General features: G+C 33.7%; 1 protein-coding gene across 6 annotated transcripts in view; it reads left to right on the forward strand.

The window, feature by feature from the left end:
- The window catches only part of LOC140434460 (glutamyl aminopeptidase-like), a 111850-nt gene that overhangs the window by 83144 nt on the left and 16568 nt on the right, over nt 1-12138 (forward strand). For all 6 annotated transcript variants that reach the window (XM_072522747.1, XM_072522745.1, XM_072522746.1 and 3 more), the window contains 4 exons: nt 1684-1818; nt 5749-6047; nt 7619-7704; nt 11001-11326. In XM_072522747.1, coding sequence (XP_072378848.1) covers nt 1684-1818; nt 5749-6047; nt 7619-7704; nt 11001-11326 — 846 coding nt within the window. The remainder of the gene's footprint in view (nt 1-1683; nt 1819-5748; nt 6048-7618; nt 7705-11000; nt 11327-12138) is intronic.

Here is a 12138-nt window from a genome sequence, read left to right on the forward strand (position 1 = left end):
CTCAACATTCGTCTATAAAGCCACATCTCAAATGCTTCAAGTTTTTTAATAGTGGTGTCTGTAAGCGTCCATGCCTCCGCCCCGTACAACAACACAGAGAAAACATAGCATCTCAAATGTCTCATTTTTGTATCTAGGGATATGTTGTGACTTTTGAAGATGGCGCTCATTTTGTTAAAGACCGTTCTTGCCTTTCCTATGCGGCACTTTATTTCCTGTACATTGCTCCACTGTTCGTTTATAATAGTTCCCAGGTAGCAATACTGTTTTACTCGCTCTATCTGCGTCCCATTAATGTATAGATGAGCCCCATTTATATTCTCCTTGCTGATAATCATTTGTTTCGTTTTGTGGGTATTAATGTTTAGTCCGTACTGTTGACTGTACTCGTTTATTCTGTCCATTAGCCTCTGAAGTCCCTCTAAACTATCTGCTATCACCATGGTGTCGTCGGCATATCTAACATTGTTTACTCTTTCATACATATTAGTACATATTAAATATCAACGGCGATAGGATACATCCCTGTCTAACTCCACGTAGTATTTTTATGTGATCTGTTTCTTCTCCGTTAATTTTCATGTATGCGGTCTGATTCCAGTATAGTTCTGAAATTATTCTAAGGTCTTTGTCATCCAGGTCTGCTTCTTTTAAAATGTTTATCATCTTTTGATGTTGAACTCTGTCAAATGCCTTTTCATAGTCGATCAAGCACGCGTATACGTCGCAGTTAACGTCCCTGCATCTTTGAATCAGTACCTGTACTCCGAAAAGTGCCTCTCTGGTACCCACCCCGTTAATGAAGCCGAACTGTCTGTCCGATATTTGTTCCTCGCACTTCTTATAAATTCTTCCATGGATGACTCTAAGAAACAGTTTCAACATGTGGCTCATTAGGCTGATTGTTCGATATTCTTCGCACTTTTTAGCCCCCTGTTTTTTAGGTATCGCTATGAATTCTGATTCTAGCCATTTATCAGGGATGATTCCTGTATTGTATATTTTATTGAAGACAGCCGTGATCCAATTTATTCCAACCACAGTACACAGTATACAGTACCACTACATGGTACTGTAAACGTATTAAGACGCCAGATGATGCCATCGAAATATAAAAAATCTATTTCTGATATACCTATTTCGGACTGATATAAAGGCTTTGACTATTGGTTTGTTTGAGTGTAAAAGGGATCTTAAAAGCGAATACTTTGAAAAACAATAAGAGTTATTCTTCTTAAAAATATTTTTTCCTTCTATTAATTGTGCAAAACTTTTAGTGTATTAAAAATCGAACTAAATATTTAGAAATCGTAATGGCACATAGAAACTATGCTACACGCATATACACTATATTTAATAATATATTATACTAATTATATTAAATACATGTACTTGCTATATATTAGATATATGGCTATACATATTTGGCAGAATCAACATTCCTCTTTAAAGACTTGTGTCGCCTTTGTGAGACAAAGAATGTGATACAGCAATAATGCATAGGAAAAGATAATTAAAAGTACCACCATGAATTATACACTGTTTAAAAAAATAAATAGCGAGAACCAGACTATTAAGATCAAAGCAACAAAACTGTGTATTTATTTATTTTGCATATATTATTGTTAAACATAGATATTTATACTCGTGGTTAAATTATTGTTAAAATATTTTTATTTTTAGCTTGAACAATTTATTATAACCGATTTGCATCCCGTATTATCACTTGATGCCAAACTAAGTTCTCATCCAATTGTTAAACATGTTGTAACGCCAGATCAAATTACCGAGATATTTGATATAATCTCTTACAATAAGGTAAGTAGTTAATAAATATTAATAAACAAACTTGTTATTTCTTGTTCTGTTGTATCCTTTATCTTCTGACTTATGATTGAAGGTGCAATTGTCTTGCTTACTCGTTAGCGTGGGCTGGTAGATGTTTAAGGTAGTTTTTTGGTGATCTACTTATTTCTTCTCCAACGGACGGTAAAACCCTAGTCGCCATGCAAGATATACTTGTAGCATTTTTTGTCCACTCTGTATATCATATAAATTTCATAAGGCTTTTCGAATTCCATCTTAAAATCTTCCAAAGAGAATAAGCATAATCTAAATGTTTATTTGTACTGCCAGAGGCCTCTAAAAAGATTCAAGGTTAGGCGAATTAGCATCGCAGCGAGGAATATTTCACTTTACTTTCTATTTGGCAGTCTGGATGGGAGGTTAAGTCGAATTCTGATTTTGAAGGTGTAGACACCTCACTAGTGGAAGCACTCCTTTGTAGACATGTGTGTTTCTTTGAGACTTGAGAGTGTTAGTTTTTATTTTTAAGGGAGCTATATTATGGTTTTCTTAATTTCTGGTTTATCTCTCTTTATTAAGATGATAAAACATGTCGAGCTGATACAGTTGTCAATCATTTCTTTGGTTTTCTATGTCAATTTTAGTGTGGAACCTCTGGAAAGAAGTTCATCGAGTTATTCGTCATCAAATGAATCCGTATGAACTACAATGAAGGGTTTCGGTAAAAAAACCATAATTTACTGTAATTTATTTTTATTATTTTTGTTCTCTGTCAAATTAGATTAACGGAAGCTGAAATTTTCTTAATATGCCCCTCAAAGCATTCAGTGACCAGCGAAGTTTTAAAAAGTTCGATCAGTGTATCAGGGGTATATTTTTCTTCTTCTTCTTCTTCTAATGGCGCTACAACCCTTTGTGAATCTTGGCCTGCTTAAAAATGTTCTTCCATTCTGCCCTGTCGGATACTTTCCTTCGCCACTGCCTGATGTTCATGGTTTTAAGATCCCTCTCTACGTCGTCTATCCATCTTTTACGGGGCCTTCCTCTTGTTCTGTTTCCTTGGGGCTTCCATCTCTGGATTACTTTTACAGCTCGATTATCTGGCATTCTTTCTAGGTGACCAAGCCAGTTTAGTCTTTGTGATTTTACAAATCTGACAATATCTGCGCTCTGCATTAGTTCATCCAGCTCGTGGTTCATTTTAATTCTCCACGAACTATCGCTGCATTGGGTTGGTCCAAATATCTTCCTTAGTATTTTGCGCTCAAATATTCTCAGTTGATTTTCATCAGTGGTTGAGAGGGTCCACGTTTCACATCCATATGTGACCAATGGTCTAATTACTGTTTTGTAGATTCTCAGCTTAGACTCACGATTCAGTAACTTACTTTTCATTAAGTCTTTGTATGCATAAAAGCACTTATTACCGCTAAGAATCCGTGCTTGTATTTCTTGACTGATGTTGTTGTTGTCATTTATTATTGAGCCTAGGTAGGGAAAAGTGGAGGCATATTTGTAGGTATGGTTGTCTACCTTCAGATTCTCTTGTTCATTCGATTTTGTGCACTCCATATATTTTGTTTTGCTTTCATTTATATATAGACCAAACGTAGCAGCTTCTCGTTTCAGTTCTATGACTTTTTCGCTCAATACCCTTTTGTTGCGGCTTATTATGGCAACATCATCCGCATATGCGCATATTTGCATAGCTCCTGTATTAATACAGCCGTTTACATCCAGTTTTCTAACAACAGCTTCTAAAGTTAGATTAAAAAGTGTTGTTGATAAGGCATCCCCTTGTCTAACTCCATTTTCAATATCAAAGGCCTGCGTCATATCCCCATCTATTCTCACCATAGCTTTGGAACCCTCCAGAGTCATTCGTATAAGTTTAACCAACTTATTGGGTATCCCTAATATATATTGGGGTATATTTTTATATATTATATATTCTTGTATGTCTAGAAATTTAATAATCAATGTATATAGATTGTATTAAGAGATAAATTCTACTACATACATGTCATGATATGAAAATGACCAAGATAAATTCTTGAATTTTTATTTATGTTCATTTTTTTGGTTTGAAAAATAATAATTAAATTTTAATAAAGATACTCTATACTCTAAAGATACTTTATAAAGATATTTTTATAAAGATACTACTGAGGTTCTGATTTATCTAGAATTAAATATAGCTAGTAGATAACCACTTTGTATTATTTTATTTCTCTAATACACTTCCCTTCTATTGGACAAAAAATAAATAATTGTAATAATTTTTACTAAAGAGCATATGAGGTAAGTGTGATTGATTCTGTTTCTTTGGATATATATTGGTTTAGAAAAAGACAAAACCTATATATTATTGTTTTTCTTTTTTTAAGCTAATCCCCTAACAACTAGGATCTTTGAGTTTTCCTAGTTTTCCTTGTCACTCAGAAAACATATAAGGTGGCGCCCTTTTTATTTAGTTCAATTTATTTTGAATCTACTTCCCTTCCAGTTTGTATGATTACCTTTTTTATTTTCTGATTTATTTTTAAATAAACCTTTTCAGCATCTCCCGTCTAGATATTTTGACCGACTTCCAAACGATCACCGTTGTGTCCTTATAAACACCTGAGAACCGGTAGAATTGTGGACGTCTTTAAAGCTGGTTTCTTCCTTTAATTTAAATTTAAAGACAGAGCATCCCCTTGTGTTAATGTTTACGTTACCCAAAATAGCACTCAACTGAGCTCCCTTTTTACCCATCCAGATTTATGTCCATTGCATATTTCGGCGCGTTGAATATCATTCGGAGCTATCTTGGAGTGGAGTCGTGATTGTTTTTGTTATTAGAAAACTTGGCACAACCCCATAGTTGAAGTACTTGCGTCTATATGGGCTTTATTGTGCACTTGGATGGACTTATGGACTTTATTTGCTAAGATGTTTTTTAATTGAGATTTTTTTCGTTATTTATTGGTAATACATCATGATTGGATGTGGTGGGTGTGCTTAACTTTGATTTTGGATGCGCTCATCCAATCTGGCAGTAGATTCAGGTTTAGACAGTAGGAGATAATAATAAATTAATATTTGTTTAAATAATAAAGTAACGATTAGCATTAGCAATTATAAAATCGCCATCCTCGGAAAGAGAACTAATCTCTAATCTGTGAATAAGTGATTATATCATGTATATCATGTTATAGTACGTCGATAGATAACGTCTGTTCACCATCTTAACTTTATGGGATTATTTTTGAATTCTTTATGCGTAAACTGTAAAAGTTTGCTCCTTATTTACATTCTGGTTTGGTAGGTAGGTACACAGTCATATTTCTGCTCTAATTTTACAAAGCTATATAATTAGTTGTTTTTTTTTAATTCTATTGTTTTTTGTTTTCTTACTGTTTTCGTTTGCTGTATTGTTTTATTTTTCCTTTTTTATATATATATTTTTTCCATATTTTTTTTAATCTTTTATGTCATTTTATTTTTATAATATAATTGTAGATAGTTTACTGGGATCATAACAGGGGCCGATCATAACATTTTAACAAGATAGGTGGACCTCGGATAGACTTAGGGCTTTAAATATAGGGGAAAAACATAGGTTATAATCTTAAACTAATACATAAAATATGCTTGTAAACATTTTTATAGATGTTATAATTTTCCGTTGTCGGTCAGATAGCCAAACGGGCCAGGCGGCCGATTCTCATTCGCTTCACTGTCGAATGGTTCAGTGGATGTGGATTCAAGCCCCGGCTGTACACAGAAAAATAAAAAAGGGGAACACAGCAGTTTAAAATTCTAAAACGAATCTGCGGCTTAGACTAGAATATGCTGGTGTATACTCGGCTTATGGTGGAGCAGTACGGCAAGAGATAAAAGTTTAAAATTCTAATGTAGGTATGATTTACTCCTCAGTTAATATTATTAAATTTTTAGGGAGCATCTATCTTACGAATGCTGGAAGCCACGGTAGGCGAAGAAGTTTTCCAAAATGGTGTCAAAAACTACTTAAATAGGTACGCATTTGGCAACGCCGTCACGAAAGACTTATTAACCGAACTGCAGCTTTTAGTCGGAAATAAATTTGATGTCACAGAGATGATGGACACATTTACACTTCAGATGGGTTATCCTATATTAGATGTTGCCATATCAGGAGATACTTACACTTTGACTCAGAAGAGATTTTTAAAGGATCCTAATGCTAGTTACAATGTAAACGAAACCAAGTTTAAGTAAGTCAATATTCAATATTTATCTTTACAGCAGGAACTGTTATAAGGCCAATAAATATTATTCTTTTTCTGTGAGAATCTCTTAGTATTTATTTATAACAATGTCTTTGGGTGTTTTAGCCAGGCGTGTCAGGTATTTTTCCTTGTATTATCAGTTTCAACACTTCATATTTATTTTTGTTTCGCAACCGGGCTAGATATTCGAGCTTGCTTTTTGTACTGTTTGAAAGATTTTTAACATCTTTGTATAGTTTTGTAAATAGTTCGTTGTTAGATGTATGGACCAACGAATATAGACGCATATAGAAGCATACATCCACATATTTTTTAGTATATACTAAAACAATAGTATATATAGTAACAATAGTATATATAATAACAATATTTTACTTTTGTTCCGTCAACATTAAGGAACGCTCATGTGATCCCCTCTTCACCACCATAATTCCTGATCTTGTCAGTGTGCTAGAATTGCTTTTTGGTACGTACACCAAACAATTCTCTTTTACAATTTGAAAATTCGAAATTATAAAGTACTTTTGGATTTCCAAATGTTCTTCTATATGCATCTATATTCGTAGTATGAACCTGAAATTCTGGAGTGTTATTCATACATTTTTAATTTAGCTTTTGCTTATCTGTATATATTTGCTAGTCTCTATGTATGGTTTGTCAATGCCTTGGTTAGTCAAAGATTCTATTACTGCCTTGGGATGTATAGAATCAAAAGCCATCTTGAAATCTATTAAGGTTAATGATAGCTGTATTTCATATTCTTTAGCTCTACTCATTAGTTATCGAAGCGCATGGATATGATCCAGGGTACTGAATCCACTTCTGAAGCCAGATTGTTCTCTTGGCTATGCAGCATCTAATGCATTTGTTAATCTGTTGTTGATGATTTTTGTGAATATCTTGTATATGATTGGTAGTAAACTTATAGGCTTGTGAACCTTTCTTGTGAACGAGAATTATGTTTGCTGTATTCCAATAGTCTGGTATGCGTCTTGATCTTAGGCAGTTCGTAAATATGCCTACTAAGATTTTCCAGTTTTTTTTCCCCAGCGTATTTAAGCAGTTCCACTGTTATGCCATATATTCCAGTTGCTTTACCGCTTTTCACCTTTGTAATTGTCGATTCTACTTATTCCAGAAGGACTTCTGGTAAATCTTGGTTACTGATTACTTCTTCAAGTGTTTCAGGCGTTTTGTATAGTTCGCTGTAGAATTTAGTCACAAGTTGTAATTTTGTCAGCAATTCTGATGTTTTTGTTTGTTATAGCAACGATTTGCTTCTTTCCAATGATTAATGCTTTTCTTGTTTTCTTATAGTTTATTCTGTTTTCGATTGCATTTTCTACCAGTTTTTCATTGTATTTTTTTATGTCTTCCTTAATAATACCACGTTTTACGAAATAAATCTGTATAATTTGTAAATATTTTCAGGCTTCAGTCCCTCCACTAAATGGAAAACCATGCTAAACATAAATAATGCCATAGCTGTGAGAAGTTTGGTCATTAAAATATAATATTCATGTACAAAGTTGATAATTTGGGTTATTATGTTTTAGGTATAGGTGGTCTGTACCAGTGACTTATGTTACAAATTTGGGCAAGTCTAGTGAATTCATACTTTTTAAATATAATGATAATCAGGGTAAGTTAATCTTATAATAAAATGTGATATATACGAATGCTCAACCAATTAGTATCTCCTCAACAAACAAATAACTAAAGTCAATACTTCGATTTGTAAGTGGTGTTTTTAATTGGGAAATTTGTATCTCCCTAAATCTCGCCAAAATAAATGTTTTGACAAAAATCAAAAACCGGTGGATTTTTATATTGGAGGCACCAATTTTTTAGCACAAATAATTCTTGCAAATTTAAGCCTACGCTGGGTGTTGCAACCGACTACAAATTTTTAAAGAGGAGAAGAAACCCATAATTTGAAAGTGTTTTCATACTTACACAAGTTTTTTTTTATTTTACTGACAAAATTTTAAAGTTGTGGGAGGTTGCACCTCCATACAGCACCGGAGTTTCTATAATTATTTTTGCATAAAAATTGGCCCCCCTCGATATAAAAGTTGATCAGTTTTTAGATTTATATATATATATATATATATATATATATATATATATATATTTAGGGATTCTACAGTATTCACTGCCTTCCCTCGCTCAACCGTTTCCATCTCTCTCTGTTGTTCCATTCTCCATCGTTTAGGCCTCTCTTACTCATGGCGTCGTCTACTTCATTCCTCCAGGATTTTCGGGGTCGTCCTCTTTTCCTCCTTCCTATGGGGCTCCATTCGGTTATTCTCTTTATCCATCTGCTATCGCTAGTTCTTCTTACATGTCCATACCACTTTAATCTTTTTTGTTCTATATATGTTAGTATGTCTGTTTCTATTGATGTTCTTTGCTTTATTTCGTCATTACTTCTCCTATCCATTCTTGTTACTCTGCAGCATCTTCGCAGGCATTCCATCTCTGTTGCTACTATCTTACTGCTGTTTTTCTTGTTTATGATCCAATTTTCAGCCCCATATGTCATAATACTTCGCACTAATGTTTTATAAATCTGCGTTTTTGTCTTCATATTTAGGTGTCTATCCCACCATACTGAGTTAAGTTGTCGGATTGCTGTTCTTGTTTGTCCTAATCTTTGTGTAATTTCTTCCTCTGTTGTTGCCTTTTTCGTGATTATAAACCCCAGGTATTTGAATTTATCCTTTCCTTTGATTGTTACGTTGTCATCAATCTGTAGATCTTCTATCTATATTCAATAGATTTTTATCAAAACATTTATTTTGCCGAGGTTTACTAGGAACAAATTTTCGTTTGGAACACCGTGTATAGTCACTGCTACAAATTCATGCAACAACGTAAATGTTTTTTATTTTTTCCCAAAAGTCTTTATTTACTTTAGTTATTGTTTTACTTATTTTGGTACCATGTCCAACTTGAAGTCCACTCCTCTGCATATACCATTAAGTGTACAGGGATATAAGGAACATACAGTTTAACGTGCAATGAATAAATAGTAATAAATGAGTTTTAGTAGTTTGTCATTTGCCTTCCAAGAGACATCTTTTAGTTTTGTGTTTGTAGCGTAAATCGAATCCAGATCATTCGGCACTATAGACTGATATACTTACATATGGGCTACCGATTTTTTAATTTAAACTTAAATACAGTTCAATAATACATACTACTACTACAATATTTTACTAGTTCTTCTTCTTTTTATGTAGACATGACTGTCTGTTTTTCAATGTACCTCCAATAAATTGTTGTTCCATCGTTTTTGTGGTGTCCCTACTCATTATCTTCCTATTGGGAAACCATCTCTTGCCGTCTGTACTACTCTATTTGTTGCCATTCGATCGTTATACGATCGTTCCATTCTACTCTTCTATTTCTTATCCAGTCCTTGATATCCTACGTCGTATATTTAACGGTCAGTTTTTCTAAATGTTTTTATCTCTGCGGTTTCTAACATCCTTTTTGTTCTCTCTTGTCTTTAGAGAGTAGTATTGCCTCGTCTGCATAGCAGATTATTTTAACTTGTTTTTCTTCCATTGGGATCCTTTTATAGTTCTTACTTTTTTATTATTTCATCCATAATCAGGTTGAACAATAGACGACTCAGAGAATCTCCCTGTCTTATCCCATTGCCAGCTTCAACAAGGTCAGTTAGTTCTTCTTCTACATTTACTTTTATTGCGTTGTTTTGGTAGATATTTTCGATCGTTTTAATTATTTCTAAAGGTGTCTCTCTGCCTTTTTAAAGTCCACGAAACATAGATATGCCGGTTTGTTGTATTCGAATGATTTCTCTTGCACTTGACTCATTATAAATATAGCGTCGGTGCGTGATCTTGTTGTTCTTCTGCTAGTGTTATATATTCATTCTGTTTATTTATTACTTTGGTTGTTAATTTTAGTATTGTGTTTAATAAATGAATTCCTCTGTAATTTTCCGGGTCCTATTTGTCTCCCTTTTTGAAGAGAGGTATTAGGATGCTTCATCTCCTCTCCTGGTAATTTTCTGTTTTTAAATTTCCTTAATGCTTCCTTTAACTCTTCCTGCTCAATATTTATTTCTTCGTTTGACGTCACCTCTGGTGTTGGTGGTTCATTATCGTCACCTTTAGCAAATAGGGATCGAATGTAGTCTGCCCATGTTTACTTCTGAATGTGTTTCGTTTTATTAGTTCGTTCATCTCTTTTCTTTGTCCCCTGATCATTCTCCATATTTCTTTTTGTGTTCCGTAGAAGTCGTGTTCAATCTGTTTTGAGAAGCTCTGCCAGTGTTCCCTTTTTCTGATTTCTGACTCGTTTATAGCGGTTATATGCCTGTTGTATTGTGTATTGTAAAAAGGCTTTCTTCTTTTCTTCACATTTGGTCTTCACTTCCTCTCTAAATCATGGGGTTTGCTTTTTTATTTAATTATGTTATTTTTGAGTTTTTCCCAACTTTCGTCGATGTTTTTGTTTTCGGTTTTATTCCCAGCAATCTTCTCTGATATTCTTTTTCTGTATACGTATTCAGTGGATTTCGCATTTAGTCATTCTACTCTGATTTTTGTGTGTGTTGGCTCCGCTCTCTTAGGTGTGAAGTATTTCATGGTGATTCTTATTTTATACTAGGCTATGGTCGCTACCTACATCTGCTGAGGTGAGGCATCTTACGTCGATTAATTTTGATAGATGTATATATCTGTTGGTTATAAAGTAATTTATAATAGATCTTTATCCACGGATGTTATTGAATGTATATTTGTGTTAGTCTTTGTGGTCAAAAAATGTGTTGTTTATTCTAAGTTCGTTATTTGTGCAGAAGTTCATCAATTCCCTACATTTTCGTTTTTAACATTCTCGTTATGATTTTGCTTAATTACGGTCTTCCGGAAAACGAAGAATATATTTTTCCTAATATTTTAGTTACCATAAAGAAACCAGCTGGAGCAACATGGCTGAAATTTAATACTGACCAAATAGGTTATTATCGAGTTAACTATCCACTCGATGAATGGAAAAATATAATAAACAACTACACTTTGTTTAGTACCGGAGACAAGACCCATCTTCTAGAAGAAACTTTCATGATAGCCGAAGCCAATCAATTAAGTTATACAATTCCGCTGGAACTGACTAAGAAGTTAAAAGACGAACTCGATTATACACCATGGAGTGTAGCTGCATCCAATATAAAAGACATTCTTAATAGGCTTAGAGGTGCTAAGTCTGAAGTGATCTCGGTATACAAGGTAAGTGAAACACTATTAAGAACAGGTAGAGAATAACAGTGAGTAGTGTTATGATCTCTTTGTAATTACGAGTTTGTTTTTAATAATATAGAACCATCCAGAAATACATAATTAAAGCAGGCCACGGAATAAGCCTTCCTTCTTTTAGGTGGTTACTCACTCCCACACAAGGAAACCAAATCAACTATAAACATAACCTAAATTTTAGACATACTTATTTTAGTACTTTAAATTTGTGTGATGAACAGAGATAATATACCTGAAAGCTGAAAAGAAGGATGGATTACCGCTGTATCTCAATTGTCCGCACTCTTGGTAGATTGTACGGAAAAGTTTTGAAAACCCTAGTCGTAAACGAATATGAACCTCTTGAGCTGGGACAACAAGCAGGATTTTGAGTTGAACGATCTTGCATTGACCACATCTACACTTTACCCAACTAAATAAAAAAATAATGGCTAGTGAAAGACCAACTCTATTGTTTGTGAACTTGACAAAAGCTTATCATACAATACCCATATCTAGACTATGGCAAGTACTTGAAAGCTTTAATTTAATCCACAATCTTCACACAGTGGCTGTAATGGACCTTTGTAGGAATCCCAAAAAGTCAAGTACAAATTATAATTAAAAAGGATAAATTTTGAAGATTTATCAAACCTTTTTCTCTTAATCTTTCTCTTATTATATAAATTATTTACCCCTGGTCTTACCCCTTATTCTTATTTCCAGTTAATCCAAAATATTCCCATATAAAGATTTCATTGTTGTTTTCGTTTAGATATTTAAGAACTTTTAAGAACCTTTAACGC

This window comes from Diabrotica undecimpunctata, chromosome 2 (assembly GCF_040954645.1).
Source record: "Diabrotica undecimpunctata isolate CICGRU chromosome 2, icDiaUnde3, whole genome shotgun sequence".
Classification (NCBI taxonomy): Eukaryota; Metazoa; Arthropoda; class Insecta; order Coleoptera; family Chrysomelidae; genus Diabrotica; species Diabrotica undecimpunctata.